Source organism: Hemicordylus capensis, chromosome 5 (genome assembly GCF_027244095.1).
Source record: "Hemicordylus capensis ecotype Gifberg chromosome 5, rHemCap1.1.pri, whole genome shotgun sequence".
Lineage (NCBI taxonomy): Eukaryota > Metazoa > Chordata > Lepidosauria > Squamata > Cordylidae > Hemicordylus > Hemicordylus capensis.
In genome coordinates, this window is record NC_069661.1 from 181,530,803 (window position 1) to 181,551,994 (window position 21,192).

The 21,192-nt window shown below is 44.2% G+C and overlaps 1 protein-coding gene across 11 annotated transcripts in view; it reads right to left on the minus strand.

Moving 5' to 3' along the window:
- The window catches only part of SCAF11 (SR-related CTD associated factor 11), a 34,263-nt gene extending 23,420 nt beyond the window's left edge, over positions 1 to 10,843 (minus strand). For 2 of the 11 annotated variants that reach the window (XM_053254148.1, XM_053254143.1), the window contains exons 1-4: positions 10,083 to 10,413; positions 5,434 to 5,514; positions 4,151 to 4,314; positions 778 to 855 (exon numbers count right to left, since the gene is read on the minus strand). In XM_053254148.1, the coding sequence (XP_053110123.1) occupies positions 778 to 855; positions 4,151 to 4,314; positions 5,434 to 5,494 (303 nt within the window). In that variant the 5' untranslated portion in view covers positions 5,495 to 5,514; positions 10,083 to 10,413. The other 9 variants (XM_053254146.1, XM_053254145.1, XM_053254150.1 and 6 more) reach the window with 9 other exon arrangements.
- Between the last annotated feature and the right edge of the window lie 10,349 nt (positions 10,844 to 21,192).

The following is a 21,192-nucleotide window of genomic DNA, read 5'->3' on the forward strand; positions in this document are numbered from 1 at the left end:
TCCAAGTATTTGAAGCATGAGACCTGCTCAATTGTGCTCCAGTTTATGTGGAGGAGAGTGTCTTTGGTCTCTTAACAAAGACGATAATCCTGGTTTTGCTATAGTTAATTAATTTCCAGATGATCCTCCTTGCAATATTGAGGGAGGGCCCTCAGAGCTCTTCTGAGTCCTATGGGGGTCCTTGAGAGAATTGCCACATCATACGCATAAAGCAGAGTGGAGATGCAGTCAGCTTGGGAGGGTGGAAGTCTGGGTTATTTAGGTGACCTACCATGACGTTTATGTAGAAGTTAAACAGGACAAGAGCAAGTATGAAGCCTTGACTAACGCCCTTGCAGGTTGGAACGGCATCAATGCAACTATTAACATCACCATCTCTCACACTACAGTAGTGCTAAATTTATTATTTGTTTGTTTGTTCGTTCAATTTATATACCACCCTTCCAAAATGGCTCAGGGGACCAAGGGGGTCCGCCATACTACTGCTGCGCAGAGAGGAAGAGGTTCTGTGATGATTATCCCTTCCCCACTGGAAGGTAGCCCTGAAGAATGTGACTGCCATTTCTGGAAGGATCACAAAGTCCAGAACTTGCTCCTCTCCTCTCAGCAACAGCAAGCCCAGCCTTTTCACTCCCATCAGGCACGTGTTCTCCTATTAGAAGAAAATCAAAACAAGCTATTAACTGTCCCCTGGTCTTAGTAGCCTGACATTTATTCACGTCTTTACACTGATGGTAATATTTTGTAAGTAATACCATTTTAAAAAATGCAACTTACCTTTATACAGTCTTTCAATGAATTGAGTTTATATACAGCTTGGAACTGTTTGCGGTCAACTGGACAGGAAGCCCTGGTCTGAAAGAAGATTTTGAATCCTCATTTTACAATAAATATTATAATGTTAAAAGTATGCTGCCTATCTATTATACAGATCAAGACATGTCTGCAGCATCCTGTTTCAATCTGCATGAATAGTCTCCTAGGATGTGTTCACTTGAAATGCAGGCATTAATTGACAACTGAAAGATCAACAAAAACAGCAAATCATAAAGCCAATTTTTAATCCATGGAGCTTCAAAGAAATAGAACACCTTTTTAAAAAAAGTCTGCTTTGGTTTGTTAGGAGGGAAAAAAAAGAATATGAAAGATAGTCTTTCCAAACCACAATGAGCAGTAGCTTTTATTTTATAAAAACCATAAATTCTCACATATTTCAATAATATATACCTGAATTAAGATCAATACACTAAAAATGCTTTAAATTTAATCAAATTAATCACTTTGTTACAACAGATAAAATCATCACCTAGACATTCTTTAATATGTTGACAGGTCTAACTGAACTGACATTCAGCGACATAAAGGAACACCTAGTGCAACATCTAGTGCAAACGAATCTCCGGGCTAAGGCATTAAGCTTCTAACTCTAGTATTGCTTCCATCAAATTAATGTAATATGCAGCATCAATTTAATGATGATGTTAAAAGCAGTATATATATATATATATATATATATATAGAGAGAGAGAGAGAGAGAGAGAGAGAGAGAGAGAGAGAGACTCGAATTCATGTAGACTACGCCGAAATACTGGTGATATTTTTATTATAGAATGCTCACACTGCCACACAGCATGCTAGAAAGGTGGTTAAGTCCAAAACATTCACATTTTAGCAGACTGATCTTTAAACCATTTTGACAACAGAAACAGGACCTATTCAGAAGTCATGCAGAACCACAGCTAAGTCTTGGTTCCATGAGACATCTCTGAATTTCAAGAGCATGTGCTTCACCCTTCCATACTCATGTGCAAATCACAACAATTCCACTTCCAACTGTGGATAGAAACAAACCAAGTTCAGTCACAATGTGCAAACTGGCCAATTAGCACTCTGTTTTTTAGTGTTTGTTTAGAGAATGAGCAACAGATTTTACAAGTTATTCTATTGTGTTGCTTACCAAGACACAACAAGCACGAGTTGTGATGGTTGTCCTAGACGGCTACTTAGAGCGGCATCCCACACATCTCTTAAATGTCATTTTTGTCTCCATTTTTAGGCATGGATGGGGCGAACACCCACCGCGTCCAGCAAAACTCCTCACTACGTCTCTCAAAGTCCATTTTTATTCTTAGTAGTTAAATCGTAAAGTAAGGATAGTCAAAAGTAGTCCTGAGGTCAACAGTCCGATAGTTCAATCCTAAATTGAACTATTTAGCCAGCATGGTGTAGTGGTTAGAGTGCTGGACTAGGACTGGGGAGACTCGAGTTCAAATCCCCATTCAGCCATGACACTTGCTGGGTGACTCTTCTCTCTCAGCCTAACCTACTTCACAGGGTTGTTGTGAGGAGAAACTTAAATATGTAGTACACCGCTCTGGGCTCCTTGGAGGAAGAGCAGGATACAAAATGTAAAAAATAAAAAATAAATTCTCTCTTTCTTATTTCAGTTAAAACGAGGAGCCAAAACCAAGGTATAGACACTTTGGCGATCAAACAAAAACTGAGGATGTAACGCCCCCAACTGCTGTTTACAACGAAAGCATGAACCACGTGCAGGTCAGAGTGGGCGTCTTGAGGAGCTAGTTAGTCTGCCCGTGAGGTCCCTGCGCAGGTGCAGAACCCATTTCATTATGAATGCAATGGATCACGATCCAGATCTGGATGTCAAAACAGATCTTCCTTTGTTTCTATAGTTGGAAATGGAATTCTTCCACCTCATGGGTGGGCAGGAGAATGTGTGTCCCCAAAGCCAACTTCTAATGTCTGAACTGGCCCAATGAGTTCATTGACTTTAACGTGATACTGCCATAGTTCTCACTGCGACCGTCAACCTGTGCCTGGACTGCACAGGCTGTAGATGGGGGCTCACATGACTTCCCCACATGAACTGCTCCAAACAAGATGTCAGGCTGAAGCTGCCCAGGCTTTTATTTGGAATATCAATCATGCACACCCTCATCTGCAGACTGAAAAAGTGCAGCCCAGACTAGGTGTACCATCTCAGTAAAGACTCTGCATAGCTATCCTAACGAACCATTTCAGCTTAACCAGGGCACAGATCGGAAACAGGAAAAAGAATTATGAAAGCAGCAACAATAAAAGAAAACTGGAAAAACAAAGCCTGAGAAATTACTAAAGATTTGCATGATCCAGCTCATAGCCCATGCAAACCCACATTTTAGTAGTCTGATCTTTAAATCATTTTAAAACTACAAAAATGGGTCCAGTTCAGATCCTAGAATCCGATGGTAGTCCATGAGCTGGTGAATTCAGGTGTGGAACTGCAAACCGGCCCTACACCTGTCACAGCCCGCAGGGGCAGCAATGCTTCATAATTCACCAAACCAAAATCTGGGGATTACGAAAGGCTATACTGCCACTGGATCGGAATCCAATAACTTATCAATTCCCTTTCAGGTCCAGGAGTAGAGGTTGGCAAATCAGAATCAAAGGAGAGATTATATTGCTAGTGGAATACCAAACCATAATGCTACAAAGTTGCACACAGAGACACCACTATTACAGAATGCAGGAAGACAATGGCTCCCTTCTTAGCAATTTATAATAAGGTATCAGAGCAACAAGAACAGATAACAAAATAGTACTTTAACAAATAAGAGTGACATCCTAATAATTAGGCATCAGCAAAACATTTTCTCATTCCTTTGAAAATCAGATTCCTTGGTCCCCATTAGATACTGCTTCTGAAAGTCCTTTCAATTTCAAAAGCAATAGGCCATATATCAGGTATGTTTGGGAAAGACCAAACCCCACTATGTTCTGGGTTGTTAGAACCTATGAAAAGCTGTGCTGGATCAGGTCAAAGGCCCATCCAGTCCAACCTACTGCCTCACAAAGTGGCCAACCAGTTATATCTGGGACACCCACAAGCACAGAAAAGAGGGCAACCACCTCCTCCCCCAATTGGTGTTTCCTAGCCCCTGGTGTTCAAGGGCATACTACCTCTGATTCTGATGGAAATATATAGCTACTAAGGCTAACAACCATTAATAGCCTATCTTCCATGAATGTGTCTTTGATGCCAGTCATAATAAGGAGAAAACGTTACACTCAACTTATTAAAATATACTTTAATGTTAAAGGTTAAGGTAGTCACTTTGCAAGTTTGCTAGCAACTGCCTTGACTTACTTCAGCCCATTTAAGGATGCAGGTCATGCAGAAGATGTGACTGCAGTTTTCAGGAAAGCCAACTTCCTGCTCTGCCAGACAGTTTAAACAGATAGGGCACCTGTCACCTTCATCGGATATAATGCTAGAAGAACAGGAACAGTTTTCTTCATTCTCTTCACCTGCTATAAAATGCAGAAGCTATAACTGGTTCAAAGTACAGTAACCTCCACTTAAGTGGTACTTCACAGCATGTTGGTGTACACTTTTTGTTCAAACACATAAATTTAGAAAAATGAATACTGAATGCTTTGTGAGTTGAGCAGTGAAGCAAGTCAGAGATCCAACTCAATATCTTCCACCCAATTACACCAAATGCCACTGAGAGCAATGGGAATAAAAAGGCTTAACTGCAAAGTAAGGCTTAACAAGCCTCTGAAATAGAGAAGTTGTCACACTCTAAGTCATGGCCCACCAACCAACTTATAATCCTGAAAAAATATGCAAACAGATATCCCTGAGCATTTCATATGCAGAACAGGTTCATATCAGCCATACTTGTGTGGTTTCAGCATCTGGCAGTAAAATGTAAATATGAACTCTGTTCTGCCCTACTGTTAGTAGCAGACACCAACTGAAACATCTTCGGTGATGTTACTGAATCCTTTTAAAGAAGCTATTATGATAGTACAGGTCATAACACATTTTCTATGGATCTAAGAGCCAGACTCATTTTTTCCAGTGCACCCCTAAAATAATATTTCATTCATCCAAGTTCAAACAACTGGGAAGATGGGGGGGAGCTAAGAGAGACTATCAAGGGGATAATTTTGTGGGAAATGTTGAGCAAGGGCAAAGAGGTTCTGGAGGATGAACACAAGAAACACTTGCAAGGGGAGTATGTCTCTCAATATACAAGGAGCCAAGTATTCCTCCTTTAAGTAGGCTTCCTTTGAAGTAAGCTCTAGTGATTTCAACTGGTCTTATTCCAGCCTAGAAGTACTAAAAATTTGTTATCTCTAGACTGTGCACACAGTTTCCCATTGCATATTACAGAGAAAGCCTTGCAGCCACTTCACGGAAAACCAGGTGAAATGAAATACTGCATATGTGATCTGTATAGACAATGGGCACAATATCTTGTTAACTAAAATGAGAGAAGTTTAAAAATATGTTTCATATTTTCTCATAGGACAATTCCACAAGTTTCAGAGAAATGTTTTAGGGTTAAATGCTAAAATGAAGTGTTATATAGTTCTACTTTCTGTAAGAATTCTGTCAAAATATTCATGCATATAAGCTACCTTCTGTGTCTTCGTGTTTTTCATCTTCAGCATTTTTTACACATTGCTTTTTATTCTTCATTTCTGCTTAAGAAATACAACCTGTAAGATATTGACATCAATAATTAAGTCTGATTAATATCCAGTATTGTTAAAATTAGGAATACCACTTTAACAGCAGATCATAGCAATACAAAATGTGGTAGTGAGATTCCAAGACATTTCCACATGTATAATTTTTTGAATGTAAATTGTAAAATAAGAAGCAGCGGTAAGAAGATCTCTAACCAAGATCCTGGTTACATATAATGGCTTGTTTACAAATTCTGGTTACAGTAAACCAGAATTCTTTAAAGGTCCTTTATAATGAATAATCATTCTACTTTCTACTAAAATGTACTGCATGAAGCCAGTACAGTGCCACTCCAGAGTCCCCTAAATGTATCAATACTCATCAGTGCAACCGACTACTTTAAAGCATGGGATTTCTACCTTGAGGAAAGAAAACTGGCAGAGGAACCAAACTCACTCATCAAAAAAACCCCACCATGGAGAATCCACGTCAATTCCCCCTTAAGGCGTTTTGTTAAGATAGCAATTATCAAACTTCAATGTGGAGATGTCCTCCAAAATTTACTCTATATTTCCAGATTCTCCCATAGTAACCATGTATTTGTCAGGTTGGCATGGAATTTGTTTTTTGCAGATGATGACATCCACCTCATAATTGTGCATGACAATCTGCCCATTATGATTTTAGCAAGTGTTTCTCTCACCTTTCTGTCTTACTTTTGATGAGCAACAGGGCACACCTAACTGTTTTAGGCCATGCCTTAAAGATACAAATGGAGAAACTCCATCCTCCAGCTGCTACTTCCAAGTTTCCAACCAGGGTGGGAAGGGTGGTGGTCAAAGTTTAAAAATCCCACTAGGTGCACTCAAGTCACTGCATGTACCTTTTATCCAGTGAGATGCCACTTGCCAATAAATAAAAGCAGATGCAGAGGCTCACGTCATATACTATAGTCTGGAATATATTGTATTCTCTCTGTTCATCCCCACATACCTACTTGCTACAATTCACTCTCCCAAGACAAGTATTCTTAGTAAACAAATTAATGTTTAATAAGTCAAAAGTAGACTTTCAGCTTTAGGTATATTAAATAAGGTGAATTAAACATACATTGTCTACCACAGAAAACCAGCTATGCCTTAAGATTACTGGCACCTTTGAAGATCAAATTCCCATTTCTTAGCTATTCGTCTCCAATCAAACCAATTTAGTCAAATAAATCAAATTAGTCCAATCCGATCAAAATAGTCTCCAAACTGCTTTTAGATTATTAATGAAAAGTGGTATATAAATCGCATAAATAAATCTACATTAACCCAATACTGGTCTTGTGGTAGCAAGCATGACTTGTCCCCATAGCTAAGCAGGGTCTGCCCTGGTTGCATATGAATGGGAGACTTGATGTGTGAGCCCTGCAAGATATTCCCCTCAGGGGATGAAGCCGCTCTGGGAAGAGCAGAAGATTTCAAGTTCCCTCCCTGGCTTCTCCAAGATAGGACAAGATTTTTTTTTTTACTGAACCAACAAACTACCAAAGCATACAGTACGTTACCAAAGCACAATTATATACAAAGTGGTTGTTTGTACATGACATATCTACAAAGATGTACACACAAGGATTTGGAAACCCACAAGGTTATGAAGTATATGCAGGTAGTACTGTAACTCGGGGGTGGGGGATTTCAAGGCACATCAGGTAATGGGGGGGGGGTTTTACATCCGACGTCCATTTCCACAATTTGTTCCATTGCTGGCTGAGAGAGATTCCTGCCTGCAACCTTGGCGAAGCCACTGCCAGTCTGTGAAGACAATACTGAGCTAGATAGACCAATGGTCTGACTCAGTATATGGCAGTTTCCTATGTTCCTATGTTGAGATCCCTGCTTTCTACAATACACAAAATAGTGTGAAAAAACAATTATACCCTAGCAAGTAATTTGTTATTTTTCACTAGCTGTTTTGAACCAATGGTTTGCTGGCAACCAAATAATTCCACACTGCAAAGGAACATTCAGATACCTTTAGAGAGGTATCAGTCCCTCTCATTTTCGATGCACAGACAGAAAACAGTTACAATAACTCATGATTAAATACATGATGAACTATCAATGTAATGCTATCAACCCTGCTAACTTGGCAAAGAGGCACCTTTTAACATGGTGATTCTCTTTATTTAGTAGGGGGAGAGTAACTGGCCCTATCCACCCCTGCACAGTACCTCCAGTGACTGTTGCTGGTGTCTATTTTGTGTTTCTTTTTAGATTGTGAGCCCTTTGGGGACAGGGATCCATTTTATTTATTTATTATTTCTCTATGTGAACCGCCCTGAGCCATTTTTGGAAGGGCAGTATAGAAACCGAATAAATAAATAAATAAATAAATAAATCAGCAAGAGAAAGACCTGTGTAGCAAATTAAGGATTTTTCTAAACTCTATATTTTGATGTTGAATTGTTTCTAGTCAGAGATGTCATGTGGCTTCCACGGATAGAGTTACTCATTAGAAGACAGCACATGATGGCTACATTCAGACATTGTATTTTCAATCCTCTACATCATAGTTTGAAGGACTAGAAACAAGTTCTGCACTTTCATGCTTAGCTTAATAGAAAACATCCTGATTCACAGTTTGTTACAGCGAGCCACCAAAATGGCTTGAGTAGGCCCTACAGAAATGTTATAGCTGTTAGGACTGAATTCCCAATGTATTCCAGTTTAATGTTTGTAAAAGGAATCTCACCACCTTGCGATTGTTTTAATGAAAGGCGGTATACAAGTTTAACAATAAATTAAATATACATAACACACACACAATTCCAATAAAATGGACTGTCTCATAGCAGCTACCTCTAACCAACTGAAAATAACTGCTATAATTGAACTGCTATAGAAAGGATTCCAATACTCCCTTGACAAAGACTAAGATCAAAAGATGGGCACACCAGTCCTAGCAGCTGTCCTGTTTGTGCACTATTGTTGACTGTCTATTTTGTTTGTTTGAGCAAACCCTCCAAACCAGGACTGCAGGTAAAGAGCTAACACTGGTTTGGAGGAGTCACTCAAACCATAGTTTGCCATCAGACACAAGGAATACAGGAACTATTTCATTACTCCAAGAGCACAAGTTTGGAGGATCAAACATCAACATTAGAGTACAACTGTTGCCTAGATCCTAGGGAATTGACCTTATGTTCTTCAAACTCATCATTAAGTTTTCAAGCAGGCAAACGAGTGTATCAAACTGTCCTGCAAAGGAAAACCACCAACAATGCAATACCATTAATTGAAGTACACAAATTTAAGAGGCCTGTGCATACACCTTAATTCAACAAGCCACAAGTACCCTGACAGAAGACAATACATGGAACAAAAAAAATCCTAATTTTCATCATCTGCTTCAATGGACAGTGAAACTGCCACTATATGCTTACCCTGCATAAAACACACAATAAAGCAGTGTCTTACAATATTCAGTGCAAGTCATGCCATATCAAACACTAAATAATGACAATTATTATCATTATAAGCTCAAGTTTTGGTTGCTTTCAAACACATTTTAAAAGTCTGGCATTCCACAATTCCCATAAATGCAGAAAAAGATGAGAACCTGCAATGTAATCAGCATGTTTCAGAAAAGAGAAAGTGAAACTTTCCTTAGTTCATTTCCCATACCTCTTTTTGTTTTCCCCTTCTAAAGGATTGTGTATTCACTTGCAGAACAATAAAAACACTACCAAACAGCTCTTTTGAATAAAAGCATTTGAGTGGCTGTTCTGTACCCCCCCCACCACCACAAAATGCCTGCTCAATTTTCCTTTCAGTGCCCTGGAGTAGCAGCCTCTTCCTTCCTTCCTTGGTCAGACTCTTATTTGTTGGGGGGAAATGCAACCCACTTCTCTCACAGCTATGGTTAAAACCACCGACCAAAAGTTCTTCAGGACTCTGTGCAGCGCCCGTTTTCAGAGCCCATTTTGCTGAAGCCCCGGATATGTCACCTCTAGTTATGTCAAGGAGACATAACTAAAGGGGTGAAATATCAGGGGCTTCAGCAAGCAGAGATGTGTGCGTGTAAACAAGTTTGCCAAAGCAAAAGGTGAGCGAGAGGGTCAGTTTCCCGACTCCAGCGGGACTGCCGCCGCCTAATGCTTCCTGCGTATCCAGAGGCCGGAGAGCGGCGCTTGCCTGCAGCCCCCCTCCCTTGTAACTTTGTTACACGTTCCCAAGTCCTAGGGGGAGAAACTTTCACTGCCTGCCCAGGCAGAAGCGGCGCGACTGTACGACTGACACATCCTCCGCGGTCTGTTTCCAGCGATGTTGCCAACCTGAGTTTTCGAAGGACCCCGACCCCGTCTTTGCTCTCGCTGCGCCACCACCATGCTAGGGAGCCAGGCGAGGCAGCGGCGAGACGGCCCAGGCCTCTGCTTCCCCACAAGGCCCCACTGAACCGAGACACAAGAGGCGGGGCAGCTTCCGTGCGGAGCGGCGGCGCCGGGAGAGCGGCCCGCGCCTTCCCTTTGTCTCCCCTTCCCAGCCAACGGCCGGCCGGCCTCCGCCTTCTTCTACCGAGCTGCCTCCCGCATGTCGCGAAGCCGTCTTACCTGGCGGCGGCGGCGGCGGCACCTTCCAAGCGAGCAAGGCAGGCTGATCGGGAGCTCCGCTACTGCGGCCTCAACATGAAGGCTCCGGCCTCCGGCGCCTCCGTGGCGCGTACGAGATCCCCGGCTTGAAGGCCTCGCGCGGCAGCGAGGGAGAAGGAAGTAGGCCGCTTTCCCCAGCGCGTTCTCCTCCCAGCCCGCTCCCCAGTCACATGTCCCTTCGCGGCAGCGGTAGACGAGCCGCGCAGGACGGCCTCCCTGGCTCCCTCCCTCCGCAGACGGGCTGCGCAGCGGCGCTACCCAATCGCGTTTTGGTGAGGGGGCTCAGCGTGACGAACGCGCTGCGCTACCTACCAACGAGTTAGTATAAACCGGCCCCGCACGGCCACCCGGGGCATTGTAGGAAGGTCCGCCAATTCGCCCACGGAAGGGCGGAGGAGGAGGAGGGCGGCCTGCAGGGGGCATACGCAAGCGCAATGCGAGACGGAAAACAAGCACAAAAATTGCAACGGGGGAATGACGCAGTTGCGTGGTAGAGCTGCCGCTCGGGTAGAGGGAGGAGAAGGAGTGCGAGTCCCGGGCAGACCTCTGAAGTGCGCGTGGGTGTTCTAACGTAACACGCCAAGACTCTGTTATAAAGATACCCTCGCGGGCCTGGCTCGAATTTCGAGAGAGAGATAAGATAAGATACACACAGATACACACTTTTTGAGCGGGGAGCGAAAGGCGTGGGAGTTGCACATACCTTTCCGGGAGTTGCGCGCGGGGGCGCGCGCGCGCACACACACACACCTTTCCGTTGTGCTACACAGATGTGTGGCTTGCTTGCCCTGTACACACACAATTACATTGTGGACTGCCGCTGCAAGGCGCCCACCCGAGGATGCTTCCAAGGTGGAATAAGTGTGTGATATTTAGGGTTACATTCGTCAGAGGGAATTCCTGGACACAACCTTCAAAAGGGGTGGGCGGTGTCATACATTTTAAAACCCTGCTTTTTGGACCGGGAACCCGGGGTTGGAAAGAGTGCTCGACAGTGGCGTCTAGTGGCTGTTCCACGCATTGTTCCCTATAGCCCTTTTCCCCCTTTTCCTCCCCCCCCACCCTTTGGCGCACAGAAGCAGGTTGGAGGAGCTCCTGTGGTTTTGGGAGCAGTAGCTGAGGGTGGAGCTTCTGCAGTTTTATCTTTCATTCATGTTGCAACAATAAAGGACAGTTGTGTTTTAAGTCCTGTTGCTCCTTGGATTGGATGGTAGGTAGTGCATATCATATCATGCAGCCCACTTTGGTGCCCCTAGGAGCTACCCATGGGGAGCAGTGGGGTGTTTTGGGTTTCCCCATTGTTCCCTATGGCCAAAACACTCAAATGTTTCGGGTTTTGTTCCAATGGAACAACTGGGTCAACCACTGTTTTTGGCCATCTGCATTTTGTTTCATGCTTTAAACAAAACACAAAATCAATTTCATGCACATCCCTATTCCACACAGGACATATGTCCTGCTGGCTAAGAGGGATCCTCACAAGACTGCAGGTGAGGTGCTGCATCAAGCAGTGAGTCTTCTAGAGAAGACTAGAGGGGCCCTTCTAGAGGGGCCCAACAAAGCTATTAGAGAAAAGGGGGTTCTCTCCATATACTTTACAGCTAAATTCAGAGGCCTACTACCACTCTTGCTAACTCTGGGGATGATTCAGAAAGAAGGTGAAGGAGTTTACTGAGTTAGATTTAGAGAGCCAGCCTAGCCAGTCAGCAGCACTGATGCCAGAGAAAGGGTAAGAATATGGAGCTTTTAAACACTTGACACCACATAACTACAATACCTGGAGAGAAACACCAGAAACATTGGTAAAATTCATTAAAGCAATCTTCCCACTCAAATTCCTGGACATCTTGTGTCCAGGATGACATTTTCCCTACCTTCTACAGGCCTGCTCAACCAACTAAGGCCACTCCCCCAGCTGTTTTTGGACTACAACTCCCCTAATCCCCAGCCACAGTGGCCAATAGCCAGAAATTCTGGGAGTTGTAGGCCAACATCTGCAGGAGGGCTGAAGTAGAGCAGTCCTGTTCTAGACAGAACATCCAATTCCTGGACTGTCCAGGCCAATCCTGGACATATGGCAACCCTAGTGATATGCTATCCTTGCACAGATTTCATGTGTAGCTTGCTCTTTATGGAAGTACTACTGACTGCTTTCATGAGGGATGCATTCCCTAGTTATGAGTCCTGGAGATGTTTTGAATAATTTGGATATTTAAGTATGTCTGTGTGATTGTGTATATACCAAATATCAGCTTTCTGTCTTTTGTGGGTTCATTAAGCAGAGCAATGGGTGAAGCCTGGATCTCAAAAGAGAATTATGATGTCTTTATGGAAGATTTGATCCTAAATTTACTAATCCAGTCTTTTAATGAACAGGAATACAATGGTTGGTGAATGCAGACTGACAATTATGGTGGCAATTCTATGCTCACTTACTGTGGAGTAATCCAATTGAAATCAGTGGGACTTCAGAATAAACATAGAATTGTACTGCACGGTTGTATAGTTGAAACATCAACTTGTACTTTTGTCCAGTTAAGCCATTTGAACATAGTGGGAGTCACATTATTTGAACTAGTCAGTATTCGTTCTGAACCAGAATATTAAGCAATCTGAGCAAATAAAATTACTCAAAATGAGTTGTATTAAATTTTTTAAAGTTACTTAACATCCAGCTCAAACTGTTTGATTGATTAAGTGCCGTTAGTTGGTGTCAACTCTTAGCGACCACATAGATAGATTCTCTCCAGGATGATCTGTCTTCAACTTGGCCTTTAAGGTCTCTCAGTAATGCATTCATTGCTGTCAGAATCATGTCCATCCACCTTATTGCTGGTCGTCCTCTTCTACTCTTTCCTTCAACTTTTCCCAGCATTATGGATTTCAAAAGGGAGCTAGGTTTTCACATAATGTGTCCGAAGTATGATAGTTTGAGCCTGGTCGATTGTGCCTTGAGTGAAAATTCCAAATTGATTTGTTCTATGATCCATTAGTTTGTTTTCCTGGCTGTCTGTGGTATCCTCAAAAGTCTTCTCCAGCACCAAAGCTAAAATCGTCAATACTTTTTCTATCTTGCTTTAGAGTTCAGAGGCTGGGAGGGAGTTGCTTTAAGATGTGGGGAGGGTGTCCTTACCTCCCCCGCTGTGTTTTCCCCAAAATCGCTGGTGTGGGCTGTCTGTATACCCTCTTGCCACCCCGGTCAACATAATACCATAAGTGGCTGGTGTGTGTGCATGACACAGCCCTCCACCCTCCAACCCCCCACCTTAAAACAACCCCCCACTTCCCAGGAGTGCATGGAACCGGCTCAGAACCAGTTCCGTGCACCAGTTCAAAACTGGTTCAGTGCACATCCCTAGTTGCTGTTACCGTTGTCATTAGTTTAGTCTTCTTTGCATTTAGTTGTAGTCCCATTTTTTCACTGTGCTCCTTGACTTCCCTTACTAGAGCTTGCAGATCATCTTTACTAAATACCTATATTTAGGACACTGAATCTGCATATGTTATGGTGCTTCCTGTGTCACTGGAATATCTGTATGTGTGTAGACCCCCCCCCCTTCAATTCAAATAAAGTTCAAGGTGTTTAGTTTAGTTTATTATAAATTACTTATTTTTAATATTCTGATTATTTACACATCCCAGTATCATTTTACAGATATACTATTGTGCAATATTTGCATTATATTTTCTGTGTTTGTGTAAAATCTAACCTTATAATAGATACTTTGGATGATGATCTTTGGAGAGGGTGGCTCAGGTTTTAATCAGCATTTCCCCCCTTTTGGTTTAGGCCTTAATTTGAGACATGGTTTAGTTTTAAAAGGCTTTTTTGGTGGCAGGCATCCATTCAGAAAATCATGAGGTTAGAGAAATGCCTCTGAGCACATGCAAAGTGAATTTCCATCACTTTTCAGAAACCAGAGATAACATAGAGAATATACCAGAGAACATATAGAAACTACCAGAGAGTATATAGAAACTACCCTATATAGTGGAATTAGGGTTTGAGCTTTATTTTTTGCATTTGTATCCCATCCTTCCTTCAAGAAGCCCAGATGTTTTTTTCTTAGGATATCCTATTAAAATCTATTTTGTTTCTCCATTCATTGTAAATAGGTGTGTGGGTCAAGCAGAGCTGGCCTGAGCATAGAGGTCAGCTAGGTGGTTGCCTAAGGCGCCAAGCTTTAGGAACATAGGAAACTGCCATATACTGAGTCAGACCATTGGTCTATCTAGCTCAGTATTGTCTTCACAGACTGGCAGTGGCTTCTCCAAGGTTGCAGGCAGGAATCTCTCTCAGCCCTATCTTGGACCTCGGGTTTGAGTGATAGAACCTCCTTTCGAGGTCCCAGAAAGAAACCTTCAAGGAAACAGGACGGAACGGGTGCCCTCATACTAGGGATTTGGAACGTTCCCCTTCTCGTAATCAGGTTAGTAAACCTGTATGTCATTTATGCAATGCTCCTGCATAGGAATAGGGAGGGAAGACGCAACCAAGAGGTTCACGCAGATGAGACAGTAAATCTCTTCTGGAAAAGTTTGTATGGTTATGTGCAAATAGACAAGAGTATCTCTTCTAAACAGCAATGGGACAAATTGTGGAAATGGACGTCGGACGTAACTCCCCCGATTAGCTGATGTGCCTTGTAATCCCCCACCCCGCGTTACAGTACTACCTGCATATACTTCATAACCTTGTGTGTTTCCAAATCCTTGTGTGTAAATCTTTGTAGATATATCATGTACAAACAACCACTTTGTATATAATTGTGCTTTGGCAATGTACTGTATGCTTTGGTAGTTTGTTGGTTCAATAAAAAAAAAATCTTGTCCTATTTAAAAAAATAAAATAAACCTTGTCCTATCTTGGAGAAGCCAGGGAGGGAACTTGAAACCTTCTGCTCTTCCCAGAGCTGCTTCATCCCCTGAGGGGAATATCTTACAGTGTTCACACATCAAGTCTCCCATTCATATGCAACCAGGGCAGACCCTACTGAGCTATGGGGACAAGTCATGCTTGCTACCACAAGACCAGCTCTCCTCTTTAAGGGGTGGCAGATTACAGAAAGAGCATTTTTTTCCTATTCTAAAATAAAAATTGCATATTGGACATTTTGTAGATCAGTGTACATATTCTTTCTATAACAGGCATACAAAGAACAAGGCATACTTTTGTCAAACTTCATTGTTTGGAGTCATTCTCACACATGCAGTCTGATGTGAGCTCTTGGCTGAGATGATGTATGTGCATCCTCTATTGTTTTGTGGATAGTTATCTTGCCATGCTGGCTGATAGCTGCTCAGTGAGATACTGCAAATGCTGGATGCCCGCATGTGAGAGAGAACCAGTCAGCCGGTAGATGCTCACTGCTTGCTAGATGCCTGCTGGATGCCTGCGCACAAGAGAGAGCCTGCCAGTGAGCCAGACACAGGATAATAGAGCATGTTGCTGTCTGCCTATTGAAACCTTTCCAAGTGAGTTACCGTATTACCCAAATGCCAGATGACTTTAAATTTAAGATAAGCCCCTTAAAAAATAGAGGTTAAATAGAAAATATATCTATATTTACCCAAAAGGAAGAAGACCCTGAATTTAAGATAAGGCCCTGATTTCTAATATCAAAGAACTTGGGGAAAACTTATATTGGATTCAGGTAAATATAGTACAGTGTTGCTGTGCATGCAATGACATAATCTCTATATAATTAGCCAAAATACAGTACTAAACATTCCAGTTGTTTGTCTATGGCATGAGCGAGCAAGACTGCTGTGATGTAAGCAACAACTCCAGGAAACATTGGTGAAAACGGTTTGTAAGTACCTACCCAGTTACTTACTTTAACTGTTAAGTATCTACCTATGCATGCTTTGTTGCAAAATACATGCATGAGCAATAGTATTTAATTTTATTTATTTATTTGATTTGATTTATATACCGCCCTTCCGAAATGGCTCAGGGTGGTTTACAATTAAAACAGAAACCATTAAAAACCATTAAAACAGAGATACAAATATAAATACCAATTTAAAACAACTTAAAAAACAATTAAACTATCAAAACAATTAAAACCCTGAAAACCAGGTATTAAAACAATTAAAACTGATTAAAAACCCTGAAAGGCCAGGCCAAACAGGTTTTAAGGGCTCTCTTGAAGGACAGTAAAGAATCAAGATTACGAATTTCCGCCGGGAGTGCATTCCACAGTCCAGAAGCAGCTACAGAGAAGGCCCGCCTCTGAGTCGTCACCAGACGAACCGGTGACAACTGGAGACGGACCTCCCCAGATGACCTTAACGTGCAGTGGGGATCATGCAAAAGAAGGTGCTCTCTAAGATATCTTGGACCCAAGCCGTTCAGGGCTTTAAAGGTAATAACCAGCACTTTGTATTTTGCCCGGAAACATATTGGCAGCCAGTGTAACTGTTTTAAAACAGGCATCATATGGTCTCTCCGGGTTGCCCCAGAGACCAATCTGGCTGCTGCATTCTGAACTAACTGAAGTTTCCGGACTACGTACAAAGGCAGCCCCACGTAGAGCGCATTGCAATAGTCAAGCCGGGAGGTTACCAGCTGATGCACCACTGTTTTGAGGTCATCCTCTTCGAGGAATGGGCGCAGCTGTTGAATCAGCCGGAGCTGATAGAAAGCACTCCTGGCCATGGCCTCCACCTGAGATACCAGGGTGAGGCCTGGATCCAGGAGTACTCCCAAGCTACGCACCTGCTCCTTCTGGGGGAGTGTAACCCCATCCAGCACAGGAAGATCTAACTCACCCCTCAGATTCTGAGCCCCCACAATGAGCACCTCCGTCTTGCTTGGATTCAGCTTCAATTTGTTCTCCCTCATCTAGCCCATTACTGCCTGTAGGCAGGCATTTAGAGAATGAGTGCCATTTCCTGAAGATGAAAAGGAGAAGTAGATTTGGGCGTCATCAGCATACTGATAACACGCAGCACCAAACCTCCTGATGACCTCACCCAGCGGTTTCATGTAGATGTTAAAAAGCATTGGTGACAGAATGGAGCCCTGAGGGACTCCATATAACAGCTCCCATTTTGAGGAGCAACTGTCACCAAGCTCCACCATCTGGAATCTGCCCGAGAGATAGGAATGGAACCACTGCAAAGCAGTGCCCCCTATCCCCAACTCCCCCAGGTGATCCAGAAGGATACCATGGTCGATGGTATCGAACGCCACCGAGAGATCCAGAAGAACCAGCAGAGTCACACTCCCTCTGTCGATTCCCCGGTAAAGGTCATCCGTCAGGCCGACCAAGGCTGTCTCAACTCCATAGCCCGTTCTAAAGCCAGTTTGAAATGGGTCTAGATAATCAGTTTCCTCCAAGACTGCCTGGAGCTGGTCAGCCACCACCCTCTCAATCACCTTGCCCAACCAAGGGAGATTGGAGATTGGCCTGTAGCTGTCAATAGCTAAGGGGTCCAGGGAAGGCTTCTTTAAGGGTGGTCTAATCATTGCCTCCTTCAGGCAGGGGGCACCCTACCCTCCCTCAGTGATGCATTTATGATATTAATTAGGCCATCTCCAACAATCTCCCTGCTAGATAGAAGCAACCAAGTCGGGCAAGGATCCAGAGAACAGGTGGTAGGCTGCACCGCCCCAAGCAGCTTGTCCACATCCTCAGGAGACACAGATTGAAACTGATCCAATCTAATACTGCAAGAAGGATTGCTGGACACCTCCTCCATAGACCTTGCAGAAATAGTGGAGTCCAAGTCGGCCCGAATACAGGAGATCTTATTCGCAAAGAACCCATTAAAGGCATCACAGCAGAGCAACCCCAGGGACTGATTGGAAGTAGAAGGAGGAGAAACCAAACTCCTCACAACCCGGGATAGCTCCGCCGAGCGTGAACCTGCAGCTGCAATGCGCGCAGACCAGAATCTCTTTTTCGCTGCGCGCACTGCCACCACATAAGCCTTCAAATGGGTCACGTGCTGAATCCTGTCAGATTCGAACCGAGTTCTCCTCCACTTGCGCTCTAGTCGCCTACCCAACCGCTTCAGCCCCCGCAGCTCCTCAGTATACCCAAGGGGCCCTTTTTGCAGCAGGTCGGAAGGGATGCTTAGGAGCAATCGTGTCTACTGCCCTGTTGAGTTCCCTGTTCCAGGTTCCCACCAGGGCATTGACAGAATCACCGGCCGCACCAACGTCAAAATCCTCCAAGGCCTTTTGAAATCCCACTGGGTCCAGCAGCCTTTTCGGACAGACCATCCTAATAGGTCCACCACCCCTGCAGGGGTGGATTGCGGCTGTGAGACGAACCTTAACCAGGTAGTGGTCCGTCCATGACAATGGGGAAACCACTGGATTCCCCACCCACGGAACACCCCCCTGATCCGAACAGAAGACCAAATCGAGTGCATGGCTGGCAACATGAGTCGGTTCAGAAACTAGTTGAGATAGGCCCATAGTTGTCATGGCTGCTATGAACTCCTGAGCCGCACCAGACAAGCCAGTCCCAAAGTGGATATTGAAGTCCCCCAGCACCAAAAGTCTAGGAGACTCCAACACCAACTCCGCGACCAGCTCCGTCAGCTCAGTTAGGGAGTCAGTTGGGCAGCGGGGTGGACAGTACACCAACAGAATCCCCAATCTATCCCTAGTTCCCAGCCTCAAAAATATGCACTCAATATAAGTCAGCTGTCTCACAGGGGCCCTGGTAAGGGAAATGGTATTCTTATGGACCACAGCCGCTCCACCCCCCCGCCCACTTCCCCTGGCCTGTTCCACGACAGAGTAACCTGGTGAGAGAAGCTGAGCCCACACTGGACCACTTGCCTCCCCCAACCAGGTCTCCGTTATACATGCCAGGTCAGCTCCCTCATCCACGATCAGATCGTGGACAATTTCGGTCTTATTCTGAACTGACCTGGCATTGCAAAGGAGCAAGGCCAGATTCTGTGGGTCGTTGGAGCTGCTCTCCAAGGCCGAAGAGTTGACAGAACAGTTGGAAGTGGAAACAGTTATTAAATTACTGACTTCCCTTCCCCTGTAATGGCCAGCTGCTCTGCCAGCGCCAATTCTTCTATTCCCCACCACTACAGTAATAGCTGCCCCTGAACTGCTAGGCACACCCCCGGCACCATCCCCCCCAAGAGAGCCCAAACACATGTCTGCAAGAGGCCTGGCCCAACCCAACCCCCCAGCCCCACCCCCGAAGGCCCTGCCCCAAAGGCAGGCCTCCTTTGGCGGACGGCTTCGGCGGCGGCCGCCTACAGGCGGCCTGATGGCCACGCCAACGGCTACGCCTATGGCAAGCCTCCTTGCTTTTAAGCCTGCAAGCCCCAGAAGCCACTCCTCACACAAGCAGCTCCCAGGACAGGCGGCAGGTGATGGAACTTCAGCAATCTTCAGCAAGCTGGGAGGCTGGCAACCAGCCAGCTGGAACTTGGCAGCCAACAAGCAGGCTGCACTCCGTCTGAGCTGGAATGTCCACAGGAAACAAAGGGGCTAGATGGTAGGTCCCAGCAAGGTAGATGGAATAACCCTGCTCCCCTGTTACCTTCCCTGTTAGTAAATATTGTTACTAAAGGTAAGGTAAAGTGTGCTTTCGAGTCGGTGCCAACTCCTGGCAATGTGGTTGTCTCTGGTAGAACACAGGAGGGGTTTACCATTGCCTCCTCCCGCACAGTACCTTTCAGGATCTTCCCATATTGCTGCTGCCCAATATAGGCATTTCCCATAGTCTGGGAAACATACCAGTGGGGATTCGAACAGGCAACCTCTGGCTTGCTAGTCAAGTCATTTCCCTGCTGCGCCATTAGGTGGCTAATCTTGTTACCCTTTTTTTAGTTACCTTATTATTACTTACCTATTTTCTAATAAAATAACGTCGGCCTTAGAATTTTAGTTTTTTCAGAATTAAGTACCAAATATGTCAGTAACCTATGTCAGTTTTGGATGTGAAAAGGAAATATTATTTTTAAAATTATTTAAAAATACAGTGAGGCTGTTCTCCACACGCAGCCTAAACCAGGCTAGAGATGCCCAGCCTGGGTTAGGCTGCATGTGAGAACCGCTGGGATTGGGCCAGTGCTGCCTAACCCCATTGTGAAACCCGCCTCCTAAACAAGGTGAAGGGAGTGAGTGCTCCCTTAGCCCCATTTTTTAAATCGGTGCAGTGCCAGCTGCTTTTACATCTGCCCATCGCTGCAGGGATTCCCCACAATGCACAGCGCACTTGCGTGGGGCATTATGGGATTTCTGGGGGCTTAGATGGCACATCTCATCCCCAACCCTTCGTGCTGCCTGTAGTAGTAGAGAATTGTCTGGGTTCACGGTGAGGACGCCCAGCAATGGAGGAGTGGTCATCTGCAGAGAAGCTAGGTTTAAGCAGCCTCCCCTGCCACCCACCTGGTGGCCCTCTCATTAAGTCGTGAGAATGGGCTCATTTAGTCTGAAATAAATAAGCAGTGTGGCATTGGATGAAGGGGACCATAGTGTGTGTAGGCTATTTCAGTTTGCCAGGATCAGCAGCATACTTCCATTGGTAGTTTTTAGCATAACCGTTCTTAAAGTGTCAGCTACTGGGCAGTTTACCCTGTACAGTATAATTATGTTAGGATTAATACATTTACACACACACACACACACACTCATTTTGAATATGGCGGGGGGAGCAAAATCATATTTCGCCTAGGGTGCCAACAACGTTTGGGCTGACCCAGGGGTCAAGCTGAAGTTCAAAGTACAAATGCAGCATCAGAAACCTTTTGATGCTGACTTAGGGGTCAAGCTGACAGTCAAAGTACAAATGCAGAATGGTTTTCTGCATATGTACAACTTTCACTCTAATATCTCATTTTATATTTTTCCTGGACTCCTTGAAAGAGGATATGGGAATCTAATTGGGTTAAAACTTGAAATTAGAATAGTTTCCTGAATGTAAATGGTCACTGGGCAGGCTCCAAATCTTTGGCACATCATGATCAGAAGCTTCTTCGGTGAATGGAAGAAGAGTTGTGCTGATGCAAGGGTTCTTCCACTGCTGTGCAGACTGAGATGCTGCTTACTTTGCTTACCTTCTATATTAAGCTGATTACAGACAGC